Raw genomic sequence first — 23,107 nt, forward strand, 5'->3', positions numbered from 1 at the left:
TCCTGTTCTCTTCTGAAATAAGTGCTGAGCTAAGCTCTATTTGAACGTAACAGAGTTCACCCTACACCCCAGCAACAGTGTGCACAACATTCTGGACGTGAAGCACAACAACCTGCTTCTTATATTATCACACGATCGTTTATGTGCTTAATGTTCAGCATGTTACAAGTTTGTATGTCAGGTAATTCTTCTCTTCTTCTTCCTCTGACACGTCATGTTTTAAAGCTGGCTGAATGTAACAATGACCATTTACTCAAGTACTGTACTTAAGTACAAATTCAGGGTACTTGCTATTTTACTTGAGTATTTTCATTTCATGCCACTCCTACTGCTCTACATTTCAGAGGGAAATATTTTAAATTATTATTATGTTTTAAAACCCCAAAATATGAAGAGTTTTTAAAATATGTCTTGTTTTAAATTAAGTTATCCAATAATAAATACAAATAGAGAGAGAGGGGGGAGAGACAGAGAGAGAGAGAGAGAGAGAGAGAGAGAGAGAGAGAGAGAGAGAGAGAGATAGAGAGTGAGGAGAGAGAGAGTGAAGAGAGGGAGAGAGAGAGAAACAGAGAGGGGGGAGAGAGAGAGAGTGGAGAGAGAGACAGAGAGAGACAGCGAGAGACAGGGGGAGAGAGAGAGAGGAGAGAGTGGAGAGAGAGAGAGAGAGAGACAGCGAGAGACAGAGAGAGACAGGGGGAGAGAAAGAGAGACAGAGAGAGACAGGGAGAGAGAGAGAGAGAGACAGAGAGAGACAGGGAGAGAGAGACAGAGACAGACAGGGGGAGAGAGAGAGACAGGGGGAGAGAGAGAGACAGAGAGAGACAGGGGGAGAGAGAGTGGAGAGAGAGAGATGTTTGAAACCCAAAAATATGAAGTTTTTAAAATATATCTTGTTTTAAATTAAGTTACCCAACAATAAATACAATAGATTAATGATTAATCAATCAGTCGACTGACAGAAAATATAGGCATGTCAGCATTTCTCACTGTTTTCACTATTTTTACAAACTGATTTCTTCATCGATTAATGAAGAAAACAATCAGTAGATTCATCCAAAACGTTAATTATTCAACATGAGCTCCTCTTCAAACAGTGACGTCCTAATTTTACATTAATGCATGAGTGGTAATAATAAGTACCTTCACTTAAGGATTTGAATACTTCCTCCACCACTTATAATAACTGTTACTACACAATACTATCGGTTCAGTATTCTGTTTTATTGACAAATACACTTTACACTCCTTAGTTCAACACATAACAAAACAGCGAGGTTTATGTATTGAGATATCTTAACAAAAAACAAACACACACACATCATATTTGGCAAAATGAATCCAGCCATGCACTTCAAGAGAAAACAGAGGAAAGAAGTACGAGTTGTGGCGGCACAGATTAAACACAAAGTGAAGCACTTGCAGCAACAATGAGCACCGTGTCTCAAAATAAAAGACCTCTTCAGCAGAAGGACGTCAACAAATTCTGTGAAAAGACCAAAACCAGCAGTGGATGTATCCATGCGTCCAAGTATTGTGACAGAGCTCCATTAAAAACACATCAGTGAGCCTCACTGTTGTTCCTTCATCTCCATGAACACACACACACTGGAGTTTATTTTGACTCAATCACTTACACACACACACACACACACACCGCCCTGCTGCCACAAACACTCACTACAGCACCAAATGTGAATCAATCCGCCGCTGAAAATAGTCCCCAACAAATGCACAATTTCCTCCTGTTTGTGTAATAAAGACTATAGTGCGGTGGCTGTTTTTAACATATAACTATATATATATTTATATTTTTAAAGATTTACAGCTTCTTAGGAACCAATGGGCCTGAAGCTGAGAGTCACAGACAGGAAGTCAGAAAGTCGTGAGACAGACCTTGTTGGTTTTTGGTATATTCATGGGATTTGTTGAAATGTACAGTAACACCAGCATTAAATGAAGAGTCCACCATCATCTACTCACACTGCTAGATCTCTCATTGTCTCATTGAGGTTTGGTTTATTCCAACAGAAATGGCAGCTCTCAAACTTTGATTTCTGGTGGATTGATATCAGAACCAGAACGTTTGCTCATTTGTTTTGGGTCGTTTAAATATTTTTCAAATTATCTGCTGCTGGAAATACCTGAACATGAAAACACAGCATCTGTGGTTGGACAGTTGTCTTCAAGAGGGAGAAGAAACGTTCCTTTTTCTGCTACCTGTTTGTTTTAACAGTGTTTCTGTGTATTGGGTGGATTTCTCCAGTAAATAACACAATACATGAACCTATCACAATACACACGTTCACACGTCATCTCTGCTCTCTCACTGACACATCCACGCAGTTTTATAAATAACATGAAATACTTCTTAGGGGTCTTCCATCCTGGTCTTCAGCTGACACCATGCTAGCTGGTCACAACATGTGCTGCGATACATTTAACCATAAGGGGGGGGGGGGGGTATTGCTCACAATTTGAAGGCTTCTTTTTTTAATTCCACTTTAAAAGGAACATTTGGAACATTTTTTGGGGTATAAAACTTGTTTATTCTCTCCTCCAGAGTAAGCCGAGAAGATCGATGTATGTGTGTCCATAAAGATAAGTCCTGTGTTTTTAGCCTAGCTTAGCGCAAAGACTGGAAGCGGGAAGACTACACCTTCCAAAGAAACCCGACATGCTGCATCATGTTTATTGAACAGGTGCAGAAATAACAAACCGTTGACAGCAGTGGCTGAACAAAGCACCTCAAAAGTCCCGACCTCATAGCGAAGCGCCGTCCCAACTGTCATCTAAAGCCTGCCAACTACAAGATGCTAACTAGCGTGTTAGCAAGCAAAATCTGACAGCTTTGCATTCGTTGGAAAGTATATCTTTTATACTCTCTTGACAGACCCTAACTAAAGGGGGAAAGTCAAAATGTCCACTCCTCTTTTTAAATGTAGGTGGAGTCACGTCACATGGCTTTAAACGTTGATTGCGAACCATATACGGAGTGTTTATTTGCACCACGGGGGAGAATGGTCATGCGGCAGCTATTTGGCTATTTACACTCAAGCAAGATAAATATGCTGATGAAGAAGTAGCATGCTAGTAAGAGAAATAGCCTCGTACTAGTAGTGGAAGTAGGTTGTGGGAGATAAATGGGACGAATGCTGCATTTTATTTGAACTGGGAAGTCAAAATGTAACGAGTTACGAGGCTAAATACATCTAGGACACATGGAAGCGCTGACCTGAAATGTATATAAATCTTATATATAAATCTTCTCATATGACTGTGTATCTCAATAAAATGTCCGATTGTTCCTTTAACCCTGAACACTCTTTATGTGGAGCGTCTCTAGATGTTTGAAGTCCAACCCACACGGTGAGTGAACCGGATACACGAGCGCTCCCTTTAGACAGAACTGCACTTTTAAGCCTCAGATCTTTTCCCACGTTCCGTCCCTTTAGTTCCCTTTGATAAAAAAAAAATTTTTTAAATCGGGCCTGGCTGGCAAACATGAGCGCGCTGTGTGCAGTTAATGTAAATCATTGTGTAGGATTTCTGTATATTATCTGAACTATTTTGTTGTGCTGGCATGTGAAGCTGTCCCAAAAAAAAAAAAGCACCAGTGCTGAGAGCAGCAAACATGTTCTCTCCTCTTTCTGATAAAACAACACAAATACCTGACCCCTTTGCTTACTTCACGCACGCCTTTAAGATAAGGCCGTCTTTTTATTGGGATGCTGATGTTCAAAGTCCTGGTGTGTGTGTGTGGACAGCGGAGGGACGAGCCGGCTCAGTTGAACGCCTCCTTGTTGATCCACATGAGGGTCCGCGTCTCGTTGGGCTTGCATTCGTACTCGATGCTGCTGAATTTGTTGCCGAACTGGCAGTGCTCCCTCTTGTAGTAATTGTAGTATTTCGCCTGCCAGACCGTCTCAAACGTCCCTGCTTTGTTAAACTGGACAGGAAGAGACAATAAAAATCTTCAATTCTGCTCTTTGATGTGATGGATGAAAAAAAAGATTTCTGCACTCCTCTGAGCAAACGCCCTCTGAATATCTGATGAAAAGGTCTCTGTGACTCAGTTGTCTTACCTCCATACCGACTTGGACGGGTTGCCGGTCTCCGCTCTTGGTGTGCGGGACGCCCTCGGTGTCGTACTGCGCGTGATAAACCACCGACTCCTCATCCCTGGACTGCTGCACCAGAGGGAAGACGATGCCTCCGATGTTCATGTTGCTGTGAGGAAGAGAATAAGGAGGAAGTAGTTTGAAACTGTGTCGATGGGCGTTTAAAGGCGCAGTGTGTTGGATGTGAGGTGAGGTTGCAGATTGCAACCACAGACTGTATATAGGAAGTGGACATAGTCATTGTGACGTCACCCGTTGTTGTGGACGGCCGCTTTGAAGCCTCGAGTCTGGCGTTTTCGCCGTCGCCATCTTGTAATTCGTCGGTCGCCATGTTGTTGTTTTTTCGAATCCAGTGAACAGAAGTTACCATATTTGGAGTGCGGAGGAGTGACACTTCTCTGTCTCTGGTAGCAGACAGCAACCTGTCAATCACAGTAAGCTCCGCCCTAAATCATACTATTTGACTCTAAATGGACCATCATTTACTAAATGAACATCATGCTGTATTGAAGAAGACTTGAAACTAGAGATTGAGACCATAAACTCATGTTTAGATTGTTTACTGAGGGAATAAATCAAGAGAGAAGTAGAGTCATTTTCTCATAGACTTCTATACAACCAGACTTCTTTTTGCCACCGGAGGAGTCGCCCCCTGCTGGTCAGTAGAGAGAATGCAAGTTGTAAGACTCTTTAGCATTGGCTTCACTCGGCAGAACTGGAGGTTGCCGCCTGGTTGCAACCAACTGAAACTTCTCTCGTGTGCCAAGCGTGTAGAAAACTACGGTGGCTGAAGCGAAAACGTGAAAACTTGGATCTAGAGCCAGTGTTTGGTTTGTCCGATCTGGGCTACTGTAGAAACATGGTGGCGTGGGAGACGTTTAAAGGAAGACCTTTTGGACCAGAAACAATTTATTTGTCACATAACTTAAGTATAACACCGCTCCCGCTGTTATTTCGACCCAAACTACAACCTTTTCCTAAACCTAACCAAGTAGTTTTGTTTGTAGTTAAATTAGGTCATTTGCACCATAAATAAAGTACAATATCATGTGAGATCTGTTTTGTAGAGGGCCTCCGTTAGTATTTTAGTTCATATTGTGCTCACATGATACATATTCCTTCACAGTAAGGGGACAAATCCTTGTCCTGGGGCTCAGGACCAGGTCTATCCAGCCTCAGATAGACCAAACCTCATGATGCATTTAGAGGATTTTAACTTTTTCAAGACCACCACTCTTAAACATGGTTTATTTGAACACATTTGGTGTTATTTTACATTTGCAACATTCAAACTATTCCGTTACAAACTATTATTTTATTTTATAACATTTGAGCTCGTTAAATACTGTAAGAAAATAACTATATAATGTTTACAGGGTGGCAAACTTGCAGCTTGGCTGTTTTGAGTTATAAGATAAATAACATCTTAAAACGACCATAAGAAGATGCAAATCCTCCTTGAATGATCTGTTTTACTCTTATTCCACTCTATTGGACATTTGCAGCGTTATCTTTGTTATTTGACGTATTAACGCTTCACCTCCCTCCTCACAGATGTGGATCCCTCCCGTTGTCATTGAGGCTGCGTGTGATTCATCTAATCCAACAATAGCAGAGACAGAACGAGCTGTTTGTACATCAGCAAAGAGACGACGCTTCCTGTCGCCACGAGCGATGAGAAAACCATCACACACACACACACACACACGGTCCCCATGATGATTTATTCAGGCGGATATCTGATGCTTCAGGCTCTGCGGGAGGAAGGCCATGCACGGAGCCACACATGCGCGGCTATTACTGCGTTATTTTATATTAATAAACGTTATTAATTGTAATTATGGAAAAGGTTATAATCCTAGAGGTGTGACTTTTCTATTTCCACCTCTAATTAAATAGGAGAGTGCCCCGCGTGGCCTCCTGCTGCAGATATTCGACCCTATAATGAAGAGAATAATAATAATAATATTGGTTTGAATTGGATTTCTTCTCACATGGCCTCGACGTTTCCAGGCTTCAACACCACCTCGATCTTGTATTTGGAGCCCGTGAGCAGTTTGATGGTCCTGGTCTGGCCGAACCTGGTTCCGTCCACCTTGAAGAACACGGGTCCTTCGTTGGGCTGGATCCGCAGTGAGATGGAGATGTTGACGATCGGAGGGACGTCGTCCATTATTATCCCGGCTTTTAACGTTAATATGGGGTCAATGTGTAGGTCCCGTGTTGAGGGAGAAAGGCGGCGGATGATGCGGTGATGCTGAGGGAGGGACCAGAGTCAAGCTGGGCAGTGCGGGGCTTCCGGTTACGTCTTTCAAAATAAAAGTATGGGGGGGCTAAAGTCATATGAGTGGGAAAAAAATGGCCATTTTAATTTGCCAATGTCGATTTAAGACGTTAATTATACAATTTATTTTGACAAATAACAGGGACAAATATTCAAATTTGAGAAGCTGAAAAAAACAGATGATTAAAATTGTTGTCAATTAACATTCTGTCACTTAGCATATTGATTATTCTTGTTTCAGTGTTTAATATTTAATGATAATGAGATGGCAATGATGACTCACCACATTTATTTCACAACTGAATAGTTTTGGGGAAAATTTAATTTAAAATCATGATTAAAAAAATGCCAATCTATTTCCCCCTCATTCCTTTCTCCTTATCTTTTAGTTTCCTTCTGTCCTTCCTTCCTAAATGTTATACCTTTTTTTCTTCATCAATCTGAAAGATATGAGGATTAGTATTTAAAATACTGTTTAATCATTGTATTTTTGTTGAACAGCTGTAGCTTTGTTGTGGTGTGTCCTCCAGTGTAAAGACACATGTAGGTTGTGATCCATAAGTTGCCTGGGTCAAAACAATTAAGAAAAATGAAATGCACAATACTCCCCCTCCACTAAATGCAAATAAGAGTTGAATTAACTTCTCTCTGATAACAAAAACTGCATTACACACTTCACAACGATTTATTGCATCTCAGCCATTTTTACATAAAATTAAACTTCTCCATGATGCTTTTGTTTCAATAAAAAAGTATATAAAAAAAACTATGTACAATTGTTTGTGTATATTTGTATACATAAAATATATTAGAGTAAAAGAAGTGCCAGAGGTTCTTTGAATAAAAAGTCTAAATGGGCCATTGCTCATCGGTCCAGCTCGGCCTGCAGGATCTCTCCCCAGGTCTCAGCGTCTAGCGGCACCATCTTCCTGCCAATGAGCTCCTCTGCTGATCTCACGTAGCTGTAGCGACCTCTCAGCCAGTCCTTCTTCAAACAGCTGCGAGTGTAGTTCTTCACCAGTGTGACCTGCAGAGAGGAGACGGGCCAGTCTGAGGCATTAGAAATGTGGTTGTAACCACTGATAACTTCTAACCATATAACAATGCAGCTTCTCAGGTTAGTTCAAGCCTGGTCTGAGATCCCCAAAGTGGACCCACCTTCCAGGACAGGCCGTCTCCCCTGTCGCTGTCGACCTCCCTCTGACAGACGGCTCCGACCAGCAGACACTGCCTCCTCCACACCTGGTCGCTCTCCTCAATGATGTGGTGCCACAATCTGCAGGTCCGGGAGGCGCTGCACAGACTCCCGGCGTCCAGCTCGCCAAAGATCTTCTCGCTCATTTCTGTTGGCAGCGTCTCAGCAAAGTTTTCGGGGTCGGGGGCGGGGCCGGGGGTGTCCCCGGTGGGTCTCAGGGAGGCTCTTCTTTTAGAGACGAGAAACACGGGCGAGGTCCTCGTGGAGTCATGCTGCATAGTAGCTCAAGAGAACGACAGTTTGAGACGGCCTGGGGGAAACAGAGGGATTCAACGTCACAGATTCTGATGTCACGGATTACATTTGAAGCTTCATCTCATGTGTACAGGATTAACTGTATCTGAGGGGCGCTTTGAAGATGTAACAAAGGAGGACAATTTGTTTTGGAGAATATTGTAAAACATGTTGTATTTTGTTGAGCAGCCAAGCTCACATAACCAATGAATATGGAAATCGTTTTTATTAGATTTTTCTGCAGTGTGCATTTAAAAAATAAATGATGCTGCCATAGGAACTCACTGTTTTCTCCTCAGTTGCAAAGATTAACTCACGGGTATAGTCTGTCCTTTTGCTCGGTTACACAGGCATATTAATAGTCAAAAGCCTTTTCCTTACCCAGTTAAAAAGACACAGACATTGACCCTCACTGTACAGTAATATAGTCACACCAAAACAGGCACATGTTATTCATCACCCATTACTAAACTGCAACGGTAAAATGTATTATAACTAAAGTGTCATAAATAAATATTTTCAGATATAAATGATTTATGTGTCAAAATTGGTTGTGACAGGGATTGAACCTGCCCTGTAACACATACATTACACGACACTATCACTCATACAAAATCTGAATGATACAATAAATTGTGAAAGACCGTATTTAATTGTTTACAACATTTTAAAATGTGTGCCTTTTGATTAAAATGTAGAACATACTAACATGTTTTGTTCCCTGTTGCGAGTGTGAACCACAGCGCTCAGCTGAGTCTCATCTCCGCCCCAGCTAACAAAGCTAACAAAGCTAACAGCGACTGAAGAACCTCCGTACTGTGTCAGTTTAAAAGCTAAATACCTTACTTTTCCGGGACAAGGCTAATGCAGAATGCCTGCTGTCATATATTTAAGCACAGAACGACAATGTGTCGTTTAAATAAATGTTTCTTACAGGCAGTGTGGTCGCTCCGTGTCTTTCTGACAGCTGACTGTTTAAATGTCTCAAAGGTTGTTTACACACAGAAACACGTCACTGTGTGATTTTTTAAAAACCGCGCATGCGTAGAAAGGGTCATACTCCGGCGAATCGCACATTCGCCAAAATTCCATATTGAAATTAATGGTTATTATTAACGGTATTAATGGTTGTAAAATAAATCTGTAGACGGTTATGAATAGGTCTTTCATTCGGAATACATGTGATGTATTTTCGTGACTTAAGTTTATCAAATTTCAACTTATTTTGGTTCACATTTCACGCTGCATATATGTATAATGATTGTTTTCATTCTCTACCGAGACTACGCCAGATCGAATTCAATAAACCGTAAATTCAGTGTACTTTATTATGTTTAAATGTATTTCCGCTATGAAATACATGACTCGGTATATTTTCTGAATATTTTGCATGACCATAGACGGACTGCAGCGAGAAGAGAACCAAGTCAAAACGTTTACATTTGGATAATTAAAGTCGTACAATGTACGTTATATGCATGCCGAATTAAAGAGTGATATCTATTCAATCATAAACCGTCTTGGGAGTCATTTCTATAAGCGTACGTTATTCGCAAATACACAAGAACATTTAAAATTGAACAAAATCTGGATGGGATTCGGTGTCCAGAAATCTACTCGGCTATACGCTCCAATGAGCTGCGCCAGACGTCTACTGCGCAGGTTCCCCAGCATCCCGGAAGTTTTGAATAACATTTATGCCTTGTAGCTGCATGACAGCAAAAGTTGTAAACGCTTTCTATGCTTTCGGTTTTTGTTTTTCAACCCCGAGAGACCAAACATATCCAGTGTACCTCCACTACAGGTAGGCAGAAGTAAACATGTATTACTGCGCGGCCCGTTGTGACCATAACGCACTACTTTTGTCTCAGGCGGAGCTACTGAATGAAACACAAGTTAAAAAGCTCTTTAAATCCTGATTTAATTATCCTCATAGCTTTCAGGAGCCATTGCACTTCATGGTAAACACGTGTAATGTATTGTGTTTTTATACTAATACCTCCAGTGGACCGGGGTGAAGCTCACTCCAGTCCCGCTTGCTGAGCACATGTCCGACTTCGACCTCGTCCAAGTGGACGGTGGTGGCGGCGGGGATCCCATCCACCTTCCGCCGGGGGAGACGGTGTTGGGCCGGGGGCCCTTCCTGGGAGTGAGTGCACCTGTGATTTTATTTTAGTTTGATTCTAGCAATACTCTGAACAGTGCACATTAACACACATAGCTGTAGGTAGGATGTAAAACCCCAGAATCAGAACCGTTTAATTGCCAGAGTCTGTTGCACATACAAGGAATGTGACCTGGTGCCTAACATTAAACAGTCAACACAGTGCAAAACACAAGACATGATTTAAAAATATAAACATATAGAAATGTACAATAAAATATGAAAGTATGGTAAATAAACAAACAAACAAAACGATGTACCTTTACTCACGTACTGTACTTAAGTACAATTTGAGGTATTCTTTATTTTTGCTGATACAAAATACGAGTGTATGAAGTATGATGTTTTGTTATATTAAACTATTCTAAATAAATAACAATAATAATAACTAAATCCTTTGCTATAGTCCCCTTAGTCATCGTATTATGGATCTTTAAGGAATAATACTACCTGACCCCAGGTTTTCTAACACATTTACAATTTATTACAAAACCTGTGTTTCTGTGGCCATTCAGCTGATATGTATCTCATTGCATCAGGATGATGCTGCTACTTTACGTCAGTGCCGTTTGTGACTCCTAGTTCAAATACTCTGAGCCCAGACCTGCTGCTCTGAGCCTTTTGCACTCAGCACTAGAAGTTTTATTTTATTTTCTGTTCACACAAACTGCTGACAATTTTGAGAAAATTGAGAATTTAAGCAACGTGAGTGTTTCAGCAGAGCTGCAGGTCTTCACCTGAACCACTGGAGGACTCTGTTTTCCTGATAACATGGAAGAGGACGTGTCCTCTCTGATGGGGTGTAACATTTCTGTTATCAGAGCTGTCACCTAAATGACTTTATTACTGCTTTTCTTTGTGCATCTGAGTCTCTGAAGCATCTCTGCTTCTAAAAAATTATCCTGATTTTATGTCTTCTGGTACCACGTGCAAGGATTGTTTTAAAATAGTATTATGAAAATGAAAAAATGAAAGAAATAATAATATTTAAACAGAAATCCAGATTCAAATCTGGTTTTAAATACACAATTTACAGCAGGAATGCTGAAGTTTGGGCATTTATAGTGTTTTGTTCAAGCAATTCTGGGGTTTCTGTTTAAAAAAAAAAAGCTTTATCCTGTGATGGAAAAACCATTCTTGTCCCGATGGTTTTTATTTTTTTTCACCTCTAAAAATGTGTGAATCACTTTGCACTGAAGCTCTTCTCCTGTTGTGTTCGTCCACATGTTGTCTCAGGTCAGCGACAAGAGAGTGTCCAGACTTCACGGGCTGCTGGAGAACCTGAACGGACAGCTGCGCCTCAAACCGGTACGTCCTCCCACCACACCGGTGATCTGACTTGTTTGACCTTTAGTTCACTGGCGGGCCTTCTCCAAAGCTTACCGGCAGGTTTTAAAGCTGGAACAAATAACTTGAATATGATTTAAAACATGATTATGTATCGTCGGCTTCTCCCAGAAGTGTAATCATGAATGTTGTAGAAATCAAAGTCTTCTCATGTCCCTTTAGTGTGTTTTTAGTGTGTAGCTGTTTGTTTTCCTCATGAGCACAACTCCGGATTTTGTTGTAGTTTGAACATTAATTTAGTCGTTACCACAAAATACGACTTCTTGGCTCGTTGTTTTCTGCTAATTACTGAGAAAATCAGCTTCCAGGAAACTTTATTTGAGCAAATTTAGCTAAAAGTGACCCTGATTAGAAAATAGACAGAGAATTGAATTGAATAGATCGGCCCCTTTGTCAGCGATACCCGATCCAGCCATTTGTGTCGGTGTCGGCCCAATATCGGTATCAGATCCCTAATTTAAGTCTTTCCTGTGATTGACTGGCGACCCGTCCAGGGTGGCGTACCCCGCCTTCTGCCCAGCGCCAGCCTCTTAAAGGAGAAGCTCGTATAGCCGATGGATGGATGGTCTCCGTCTCCGGCATCAAGAGAAACCTGGCGTTTCAGGAGTAACGGCCGTCAACGATTGCTGAAAGGTCTCCGTTTAGTTGCTGTAATCACAAACCGTCGTGACTTCTTCCAAACAGACACATTCAGTATTCAGATCTTTGTTGGTCCTGAGGGAGAACTGAGTCATTCCTGCAGCAGAAGTCAGATGGAGGTCTGTTTGGAAAAGAGTAGGCGGCGTCATCCACATCAATCACGCCGACATCCTCTGTTTATCATTCGTGTAATTGACTGGAGGTCGATGCATCAGCACGTCTCAAACCGTCATCTCAGACGGTTAATGAACACATCACAGTCGCAGCACCTCAACCGATGTTTTTCAATCGTGAGGTGGAATCAATCGCGTCAATAAATGCGGCCTCTGGACGTCACGCTGGAAAACACACGGCTACAGACGCTCTTCACAGAGGCGCCGTCGATGCTTTAACTTTCATACCTGCGTCACGAAGCGGAGAAAAACCCGGTATTTTTTCTGTATTTTAATGTAATTCAACGATGTATTATGCAAAAAAATTGTGTAAAATTGGCTGAAATATACGCAAATGACTGCAAATACAGTTCAATTCCCAAAGATCCGCGCTGATAGTCACACACAGTTAACGTGAAATTATTAGCGTCTTCAGAGAGTTGGTGGTAACTGACAACGGTCCTTTATAAAGGAGGTCTACTCTAACTCAATTATTTGTATTTCTTCATCCTCTGGTTTTAATCTCTAGACCCACCTGAACCCGTGCTTTGTCCAGTCGTCCCTGACCGACGACCCTCGACCTCTGCAGAGAAGTTCCTGGTACCCTCTTCATCATGGAGACCTGTTCTCTCTGCTGCCGGGCCAGTTCATCTACCAGGTGGTGGCCGTGGGCGAAGAGGGCCGCACTCCCAGGTACTCCACACGTTAACGCCGCGTGTCAAGATCAAGAGATGAATCTCATTTGCAGCAATTCCTACCCCCGGACGTCTTTGTGAGCAATTAAATCAAGACGGACGAGGCTGCTCTCCACTGTTTCATTATAAAGTCTTATCTCTTTTATCTTTGCAGAGCAGACTGCGTGGGGTTGAAATGGCTCCGGTTCAAGTGTTATCTGTTGGCTCAATTAAAAGCACAAGATTAGGTTGATTCATGTAGTCTGTGGGCCTCGGTAATGTTTTATCCATGAGTTAGGGTCCCCTATGTTGTCCTGAGGCCCGCTGTCTGTTTGAAGTTTAGATCAAACAAACAGGAAAAGGACACTCGAACAAATGTGAACCCGCGAGGCTCATGTTGCATTGAATACAGAAACTACAGCTTGTATCTGAGCAGCAGCAGAAGGTTTATTAGGAGTTTTAAAACCTCAGTTTTTCAGGCTTAAAAATCACTTTTTCATTTTGTCATGTATAACTTCCAATAGAAACAGTCAGATGTTTGAAGAAGAAGAGATTCCCGTTGATCCCGAGCCAGATGTGGAGCCAGAGGTGCAGCTACGTCTTCCTCCTGTTGGACAGACTCCTCCGCCACCGGCAGCTCCGTCGAACCAGGAGGAAGCCGCCAACAGAAGCCCAAAGAAGGTTTGTTTAAACTGGCATCCAAACCTGCATCAGCAGAAAGGCGGCGCAGCAGGAAGTCACGTCACGTCCGTCTCTTTGACGTCATTATAAACCAGGAGACGATCCAAATTTGCATCTCTGCTTATTTGGTGTCTTTGCCTTTTAATATTCCTTGCTGTATTTTGAATGAAGTTCTTTGACTTCTCAGGTATTTCCCTCACTGGATTACCACAAAACACACTCCATGAACAGTTTCACAATCAGTTTTGTATACAATTCGATTTGATCCATATCGCCAAATTCCATCTCTTCTGATGGAAAGACGGTCTCTATTACGCTCTGGAGTTGGAAATGTTTGGATCGCACAGGTCGGAAACAATCCTACGCAGACACCACTAGAATCTAATTTTACAAATATTATAATACTAATAATACAAGTGCAGAAATACCAGGTTTAAACAGAATGAATCGACACAAAAAGGAATGACGCTTCGAACTATTCTGTACAGATCTAGATCTATCAATGACTCGACCAAAGATCATTTGTGAGGGAAGAAGCTCCACTCTGTACGAGTCGAGTCAAATTCTTCCAGTTAAACTTTCATTAATATCAATAATTTAAGATGATCAGCGTTAGTGTTTAGTGTCAGTGTTACCTGCATTGTTTCCAGCTCTGATGATGAACCCACTGCACACTTCTCGTGAACTGTTTTCTGTTTCCGTTTCATGAAGGGAGCCTCTGCTCGTCCAAAAGAAGTTCAGGGCGACCAGAAGGACGTCCCTCCGTCTGTAACCAAGAGAAGAGTTTTACCTGCGTGGATGAAGGCGGCTGTAGCAGCGCCACAGAGTTCCTCCTCCTCCAGCCCAAAAGGTACCTTCACCTTCCTGTTTCATGGATTTATTGGGGTTTTTTCATACGTCTGTCCACACTTCACACTTGATTGGATCTGTCTTTGCGTCACAATACATTTGTTGGTTCCCTTCTTATTTTACGGGTCTAAAAATGTCTTAAATGTGCAGATTTTTAGGAGCCATTCAATTCAATTTGTTTAAGAATATCAGAGTGCATTGTGTGTGTTTTTTGTTCTGTATGTCTTTTATTTCTTCTTCAGCCCGACTGATAACAGATTGTTGTGGCCAATATTGATATTTGAGAGTTTAAAATGCCAGACAGCGATATATATGGGCTAATAGAGGTGACAGTAAACACACAACAACAGACAAAATCTTGATTTGGATCCGATGTGTTTTTTAAATTGTTGGACGTTTAACAGAGTAAAAACAAACTGTGTAACGAACAATGTTTCTAAATATCATCAAAACTAGTTTTGCATTTCTCTACTGCAAGTTCTTATAACATATCAGCCAACATATAGTTACATATATAAATATATATAGACCCATATTGACACCACTATAGGTGCAAAAAGATAATATAATAACCCAGAGTCTCCATCTGTCCGTCTGTCCTTCAATTTTCTCGACAATCGTCATCTTATCGACTTCCCACTTGATTGAGAGTGGACCCCTATTAAGTGTTACACTGCCAAACGGCATGCTGGGTAACCGCTCGCTCTGCGTCGCTCGGTACATTGCATAATATGAAGAAAGAGACACGGGAGAGCTTTTCTTTTTTGACAACCGCTCATCCGGTTGACTTCACACTTGGCGGGTGCATTGCTCAGGACCCAGCGAAGGTCAGTGACGAGTGTGAAGTGGTTTGGATGAGCGGTTCTCCAGAAAACACCTGAGGTCAAGCGTTCAGCCCGCTCCGAACAGGCCCTAAAGTGATAATAAACTTTATTTATACAGCACTTTTCAAAATAATGTTACAACCTGTTTTTTTGTAATTGTTGAACCAGGATTAAAACAAATGCAATCTTCCATAATGGGACTGTTTCTAAAAAGTGCTGGAGCTGTGGTGCAGTGGGTCTGGTGACGCCACCTGAACGCTGCAGACGCTTGTTGACCTTAAATAGCAGCTGACAGTCAGACTGCCGTGATATTTTAAGAACTGACGTTAACAAGAGAGTCAATAGAAGTGTGACACAGCGGAAGCTTGTGTCCGTATGTCAGCGTGTTCATTGATGGTTACAGCAGGTAAGAGAGGACCCTGGACAGCGTCTCCTCCTGTGATATTTACTTTGAGCTCAGCGAGCTTATTACTGCGTCCATTACTGCGTCCATCCGCTCTGTGCTGCACTTAAAGAGCTGACTTTAACTGGGAAGAGTGGGCAGATGGAGAAGTTCCAGCTTCCTAAAGAGAAACTCGCAGCGCTGTCTGTGGCGACTGTGAGTCTGCTTTCATTCTTGCCACGTTCCAGACGTCTCTCCGACTCGTTCCACCAAAGAGATTTTTCTCCTCTAAACTGTTCAGCATTTCACAACGACCCCCGGGTTGGGAACCACTGGACTAAACTAGCTCCCTGTATAAAGTAGCTCTGCCTCGAGCAGCTACACCAGTAAAAAATGACTTGTGCATTGATGTATCGGTATTCATTTAATAGCATCAGTCACAGAGCACACATACCGCAGAACAAGTACTTTTACTTTTGATACTTTAAGTACATTTTCCTGATGATTACTTTACTCAAATACTTCTTCCGCCACTGTAAGTTGTGTAAAATGAATTGATAAGTTTCCTATTTTAACTGATTTTGTATGATGAAATATCTTCTTTTTTTTTTTGTATCAGTTGGGCTCTAGTTTTCGTATAATCCTCTGAAATCGACATTTGTCTGTTTCAGTTCAGTCCGCTGTGAAGAGAAGGAAAGGACCTTCAACCAGCACTAAACCGGCAGCAGCCAAACAAGCCACGCCCACCAAGACCTCCTCACGTGAGGAGGCGGAGCTCAGCGAGGAGGAAATGCCGAGGAAGCGCAGAAGGAAGATGAGTGATGAAGAAGAGGAAGAGGCTCAGTCTAAAACAGTTGAGTATTGTTAGTGAGTTGTAGTCTTTGTTCCCGTGTTCAACGTTGTCAGAGGATGTCGTATGTATACAGATTGTAAAGCCCTCTGAGGCAAATTTGTGATATTGGGCTATACAAATACATTTAATTGAGTAGGACTGTGAAATTATGGTAAATGTCTTCATTCTGTCTTTCTGGACCAATAAAACCCTTTTTGATTGTCTCTCTCTGGTGTTGACTCTCAGGACGTTCCTCCAGAGCAGCGCTCGGTCAGACTTCACAGTGAATCCAAGAGGTCCGAGGTGAGCGACGAGTCTGGCGGCTTCGCCGTGGAGGTGGACGAGGAGGAGGAGGAGGAGAGAGCGGAGTCGTCCACAGCTGACATGAACACCACCACACGGACGAATGTGATCAGTCAATCTGACAACGAGGAGGACAAGAAGCAGAACAACGGACGACAACAGACTAAAGGAGTCGGGTCGAGCGGCGCCTCTGCGACCGGACTTAGAGCGCCGTGTCCGTACGGGAGCAACTGCTACAGGTAGCGTTCACCTGTGCACGAACACGACAGCTGAGATTGAGGGCTTTTTCCTTTTGATGTGCAAAGATGACATGAAGTGCACTTGAGCTGATAAACATGAAAGGAGACAAAAACTGGATCAGGTACAAAAGCTTCTCAAAGCAGCCGCCTCGTGTCTCTCTGGTTTTAGCCTCAAGAGATACTCCTTCCCGAATTTAAGATAAAAGATGATTTCAAGATCATTAAAGCGAAGGTTTTCTTACACAACCCTAAATCACAAAGTGGGGCTGCAGTGAAGAAAAGAGTCTCACAGACGCATTGATTTACCTCTGAGGCTCCAAAACTGAAAGAAATCACAGAAACTAACCAGTGAGGTTTACACTGATGAACCAGGTCAATATCCTCCAGCTGCAGAGCTTAAAGGGATAGTTTGGATGTTTAGAAGTGTGTTTGTATGAGTCAGTGTTTTGCTACAGTAGATGGAGTTTATAGAAACAGACAGGAGAACCAGCACGGGAGCAAAGTAATGTACTGCTGTGGACGTATTTTAGACACCTAAAAAGTAAATCAATATCGATCGGTTAGTTTGTTTCTGTTATTGTGTTAATTTAGTGAATCCGAACTTTCCCCATAAAACACCAAAATAACCCAATAAGGGGCCGTTCACGTGTTCACAAGATGTAATTGGTTGTCTGGCCCCTGTGGTTTAAATGGATTGAACTTCCACTGTTTGTTCCTTTTTTGTTTTTTAGCTAAATGCACATAAAGAGGGAGCAGCAGCAGGGACACATCCTGCAGAAACCTTTTGTGTGCACAGACGTCCAGCGCTTCTCTGAAGACCCCTCACGACCTCCTCTGTTTGTTCTTCCAGGAAGAACCCGGTCCATTTCCAGGAGAGCAGTCACCCCGGTGACGCCGATTACAAGGAGGAGGAGGAGGATGATGAGGAAGAGGAGACGCAGGAGGCAGATCGGCCTGAGTGCCCCTACGGCACCGACTGCTACAGGTCAGACATCACAGTCAGATGAAAGGGAGGGAATGGAAGGTATGATGGGGAAACCTGGCGACCCGGTGAAGCTGACATCGATGGCAGAGATGGTGTAACGGCACCAGATGATCCTCGCAGCTTTCTTTTTAGATTTAGTCTCATATTTTCATCCTAGTTTCCAGCAAATGTAAAGCATCAATACTACACTATACTAAATGGTTCATCCTCTGCAGATCAACAAGTCTGACTGTTATACGGTGAGATGTCTCTTCGCTCCGTTTGTCCAACACTTTGGTTCTAAGTGACAACAGATGTAGGGTTTCTCCCAGAAGACGCATCTCTTGATCCATTAAGTTACCAGTTGATGGCCTGTTGAATGACCTTTGGGCAGAGCCGGGCTAGCTGCTTCCCTCTTGTTTCCAGTCTTTGTGCCAAGCGAGAGCAAAAGAGGCGTAGTGAATCGGCTGAAATATAATCTGGGACCGGCTATCGTCTGACGAAGATTCAGCTTCTTCTTGCTTTAAAATGAACTTGTAATCTGGCTTCTTGTGAAACAATCTGGTCGTACACGTTGTCTCTCAACTCCAACTCCAGTTTCGTATCTCAAGTTGCTAATCGGACTGTAAACAACGAGTAGCGGACGGAAAAGGAAGTCTCGGCACGGATATCCGCTATACACCCCAAAAATATAGCCCCTAGCCCACAGAGGCTTTACTGTGCGAGATTGGTAAGATGTTGTGGTGGATATTCATGGTCTTCAGAGGATGAACCGAGACCAAAATACTCAAGATATCTTATAATATAACAGGCAGATGTCCATGATATTTCTTGATCACCTTCCTGCTCCCCAGAGGATGAACCCTTAAGATTCTAATCCCACATTATGACCTTTCTTCTTGTGCCGCCCTCACTTTAAATGCTGTGAGCTCAAAAGCCCATCAGCTGTCGGTCTGAAAGTTACATTCATCTTGTTTATTAATGTCATTTATTACAGAATAAAAGACTTTGATTTTCTTTTTGTTCCCTGACAGGAAGAATCCTCTTCACAGGAAAGAATACAAACACTCAAAGAAACCAGGTGAGATGTTTCACTTGTTTTCTGTTTGACAAAGTCGTGATGTTGATTCTTAATAATGGTGAGAAAAATTCAGCATACGGCATCAAAACTAAAGACACCGTAAACTAAACATTATTTAATGTTTTTAATCAAAGAAATGTTCCTGCTCTCAACAAATATAATACATGTTGATATCATATATATTTCTTAAAGTCATCTGATTAAAACTTCTTTAAAATGCAGGAACAACTCATTAACTCAGGTTCATTATACAAATTCTATTAAGTTTAAAAAAATGGCTTAATGTTTATTGAACATATTAATTTAATAACAGTCTAATTTCTTGTAACTCTTATTAACATTCTGTATCATTATAAAAAAGGAAGATCCATGTTGTCTTTTATCTGTTATACCTACTATAATAATAATATTGGCTCAGGATGTCGAGGTGTCCTTGGGCAAGATACTGAACCCCAAACTGCCTCCGAAGGCTTTGCTATCAGTGAATGAATGTGTGTGTGTGTGTGTGTGTGTGTGTGTGTGTGTGTGTGTGTGTGTGTGTGTGTGTGTGTGTGAAGGAGTGAATGATGTCGGGTAAAGTGCTTTGAGAGGTGGGAAGAATAGAGAGGCGCTGTAGTAATGCAAGTCTATTTACTGAAGCAACGGGCCCCTGGAAGGTGGCGAGACGGCATTGAATAAAATGACAGTTCCACATTTATCGTTGTGGGAAGTGGTTGTCAGTCAGTGATGCGAGTTGTCGGCTCTAACGGCAGCGCAGGAGGATTTACTGGGCTGGTTGTGCAAAGCCACTGGTGCTGCTGCATTGTCATTTTAAACCGGAGTCGCACAAAAATACGACTACGAATACAAAAGCGAAAATAGAAAAGGGAAATTTCCATCTCTGAAAGGGTTTAGCGACAGATCCTCGACCTGATGAAGAAGAAGAAAAACACACACACACTCACACACACACACACACACACACACACTCACTGGATCCGTCACTAAAGCTGCTCACGATCTTTAAACCCCGCTGGGGCCGATTCATTTTTTTGTTAGCAGGTTAAAATGTAATCTGGAGACCCTTCAGGACATCAACCCCCCCTGCTGCAGTGGAAATGACTTTCTGACACATCCACACCCACACACACACACACACACACACACCTACACTCTTCTTTCTTTAATAAGAAACACTTTACACTGATGACAAATGTGATTTCCCCTCCAATTTATTTTTATGCCTCAGTTGACATTTAGTTAAGACACTTCGTTCACACTCTCGTCTCGACTCCACTGACGGGAGGAAGGAAGACGGAGAAACGATGCCTCCCGTTATTTCCTCCTCTCTGAAAGCACTGCTACCCATAGAGGAGAGAAGAAAAGAAATAAGGTGTTATATTGATGATTACTGAAGTCAAATATGTAGTAAAAGTTACAATTTCTATACATTTATTTCATTAGGGGCCCAAGCACCAATGGTGTTTGTTAGATTTATTGTTACTATTATTATTATTTTAATTATAAAAGCATTTGGAGAGAGCACTCCTCTGCCAACGCTGCACAGTCCTCGTTCATTCTTTTAATTAACAAACAGTAAGAAATGTTTCATCTGCAGCAAAATACACATAAAGAAAGACCAGATTTCTATCTTTCATGTGAGTGCAAATAATGAAAAGTGTTTCCTTGAAACATTGAGAATCTTGTGTTGTGTTAAAGGATAAAAAATCAGATCTTATTTTGTATCTTTCTATAATAAGAACAAGAATGATACAGAACTCAACGGTCCACTTACAAGCTTTTCAAGAGTTAAAAAAGTCCTAAAAAATCATAAAATCTTTAACTTTTCACAATCTTTGATATTTGTTGTCACGTAGTGGAGGTATCGTGCTGCCTAAACCACAAACCTTTTCCATTATCTGTCTCTTTTTTTATTCTTACCAAAAGTAGAGAAGGAAACCAGTTCATCAAAGACATCTGAAAGCAGAGGAACATGAAACAAAACCCTCCTCGCTTCTCATGTCGCACTTCAAGCTTTTCCTCGTTGTTTCCTTCTGTGACTCACTGCTGATGCTTTTACAGCTCGCGCCACACGCACCCCTAACAAGCCCCCCGCTGACAACGACGACAGCGGCGAAGACGACGACGACAGCTTCATCAATGACAACAGCGAGGACGTGGGCGATGACTCGGACTACGCGCCTCCTGTCTCAGATGACAGCGGAGAGGAGGACGTGACGGGACTGCAGACGGAGGCAAAGGCCTTCATGAAGAGGAGGAAGTAGATTCAGACCTCCATGAAACCGCTCGCATCAAAGGTCTGCGGATTATTTTTGAGTAACCGGGTCATGATTTCTTGTAAAGAGACATTGCTGTTGAGTGTTGAGTTGTATTTGTTTGTGTCATCTAGTCCCATTATATTGGAGAGAACCAAACCAACTCGCACCAAAACAATCTAGATCGATCAAACGCACTACGGGTAATAGTAAAAATGAATTTTTTTGATTTTTGGTTGAACTGTCCCTTTTATAAATTGAAGCTTTACAAGAGCATGGAGTTCCCAACTGTTTTGGCACCGTGGGCCCTTTCACATGTTGCCGACTGATCTGTGTTACTCCACGTGAAACTGACCTAAGACTGAAACGTAAATGACGAGCAGCACTTAGCTCTGCGGCTGTTTACCGTCACCACGTTTAAAGATTTCCAGATGTACAACGTGCAAAAGCTGTCCGGTGTCCTCGCGAGGCGTCTTCATGGTAACCTCAAAACACAACAGTAATTCAGCCTGATTGAAGGAAATAGCTTTTTTTGTATGAACAGCACGCCTCAAGCAGCTTTCAATGCAAATTTAAATTGAGTATTCTCTCTGGGACGTCAGCTCTGTTTGCTGCAGACACAATAATATGACAAACCACTAAAGGTTCGTTCTGAACCACTGGAAACACTCAGAGATACAGTAGTTAAGCATTAGTCCAAACTGAATGTTTAATGAATGATAATGAATGATAATCGGTTCCTTTTTTTTTTGGGATGGATTCTGCTCGTGTAAATATGTCAAATTGAGTTTTAGGCGTAGATGTCTTTATAATTGTTACTCAAATTTTTTTAGCTGTTTTTCTTACTTTGTTTAAATACATTAGATGAAGACAAAGACTTTCCTGCTATTTGATTCTATAGTTTTATTATGAAAGAGAAACCCACTCACACTCGTCATACAGTTTGACGAGCCACCCGCCAAACTATTGTCTGTACTTTATAAGAAAAACACAAAATGTCATGTCATATTTCATTCTAGTGGAAAATACATTTGCTTCATTTTATATCATTTTATTTTATTGATCAAAATGCGTGTCAGCACGCTAACATTTGCTTATTAGTGGGGCTGCAACGATACGAGGAAAATGTGAGATAACATTGCAATGACGACATTACTTGCGATACATAAACGGATATTAAAGTGATTTAAGAAATTTATTTTCAACATATTTTAAATAAATTGAACATCGAACTAAACACAAAAGTACACTATTAAAATAATGAAATATACATGTCTTGGTGGACTATAGCATTTTGTGTTTATCGTGCAAGTTGACGTCACAATAATAGAAATAAAAACAAACACTGTATTGTGCAGCGCTACTAATGAGCAGTAAACACAAAGTCCAGCTGAGGCTGATGGGAATGTTATTTCTCAAAGTACTGGACACATTAAAAGGTTGACCTGATGACGGCACTCGATTAAAAGTCATCGTTCTTTATTCCAGGGCTTGAGCAAACACCTGGTCTGTGTACACACATCTGACATCTTAATCACAACCCCGTCAACGTCCTCCACAGTGTGCATATTGAAGGTTGATTCTGAGCGTGTGATGAATTAAATGGAATTGAAGTGATTTCTACATGAAGACAAGAGCAAAACTGATGTAAGCTTTTATCGCTTTTGATGTTATTCACTCTCATCTTTGAACAACATAAATCACATTTTAGCACATTTTCTCAACTGTTGGGGTCGCAGTCTCTCGTGGGTCACTCACATTTTCAGTCGCACACACGTCCGCCAAGGCTGCACGATCCTGCTGCATGGATTACAAATGTTATTCTGCATC

The 23,107-nt window shown here is 41.8% G+C and overlaps 3 protein-coding genes across 3 annotated transcripts; 1 reads left to right on the forward strand and 2 right to left on the reverse strand.

The window, feature by feature from the left end:
- Nucleotides 1–3,781: 3,781 nt before the first annotated feature.
- On the reverse strand, nt 3,782–6,291 carry cnrip1a (cannabinoid receptor interacting protein 1a; the record flags this gene model as incomplete). The annotated part of the gene is made up of 3 exons (XM_079159854.1): nt 3,782–3,946; nt 4,083–4,227; nt 6,113–6,291. 3 exons carry the CDS (start codon nt 6,289–6,291, stop codon nt 3,782–3,784), a joined length of 489 nt encoding a protein of 162 aa, XP_079015980.1.
- Nucleotides 6,292–6,908: 617 nt separating this feature from the next.
- Nucleotides 6,909–8,902, reverse strand: fbxo48 (F-box protein 48). The gene is made up of 3 exons (XM_079160243.1): nt 8,826–8,902; nt 7,561–7,907; nt 6,909–7,429 (listed from the first exon to the last, which is right to left on the reverse strand). The coding sequence occupies exons 2-3, from the start codon at nt 7,873–7,875 to the stop codon at nt 7,268–7,270; spliced, it is 477 nt and encodes a 158-aa protein (XP_079016369.1). The 5' UTR covers nt 7,876–7,907; nt 8,826–8,902; the 3' UTR covers nt 6,909–7,267.
- A 656-nt stretch (nt 8,903–9,558) lies between these two features.
- aplf (aprataxin and PNKP like factor) lies at nt 9,559–22,726 on the forward strand. The gene is made up of 11 exons (XM_079159731.1): nt 9,559–9,695; nt 9,897–10,040; nt 11,292–11,363; nt 12,723–12,886; nt 13,392–13,548; nt 14,260–14,398; nt 16,275–16,456; nt 16,682–16,977; nt 17,828–17,962; nt 18,976–19,022; nt 21,084–22,726. The coding sequence occupies exons 2-11, from the start codon at nt 9,939–9,941 to the stop codon at nt 21,284–21,286; spliced, it is 1,497 nt and encodes a 498-aa protein (XP_079015857.1). The 5' UTR covers nt 9,559–9,695; nt 9,897–9,938; the 3' UTR covers nt 21,287–22,726.
- The last annotated feature ends 381 nt before the right edge of the window (nt 22,727–23,107 follow it).

This window comes from Pholis gunnellus (assembly GCF_910591455.1).
Source record: "Pholis gunnellus genome assembly, chromosome: 5".
Classification (NCBI taxonomy): Eukaryota; Metazoa; Chordata; class Actinopteri; order Perciformes; family Pholidae; genus Pholis; species Pholis gunnellus.

Bases quoted from the DNA above. Each gene is read 5' to 3' on its own strand.
- fbxo48 (XM_079160243.1), bottom strand. From the start codon at position 7,875: ATGCAGCATGACTCCACGAGGACCTCGCCCGTGTTTCTCGTCTCTAAA. The intron at 7,430-7,560 runs GTGGGTCCACTT...TCCTCTCTGCAG, and splicing joins GAGACGGCCTGTCCTGGAAG to GTCACACTGGTGAAGAACTA.
- aplf (XM_079159731.1), top strand. From the start codon at position 9,939: ATGTCCGACTTCGACCTCGTCCAAGTGGACGGTGGTGGCGGCGGGGAT. The intron at 16,457-16,681 runs GTTGAGTATTGT...GTTGACTCTCAG, and splicing joins AAGAGGCTCAGTCTAAAACA to GACGTTCCTCCAGAGCAGCG. The intron at 17,963-18,975 runs GTCAGACATCAC...GTTCCCTGACAG, and splicing joins TACGGCACCGACTGCTACAG to GAAGAATCCTCTTCACAGGA.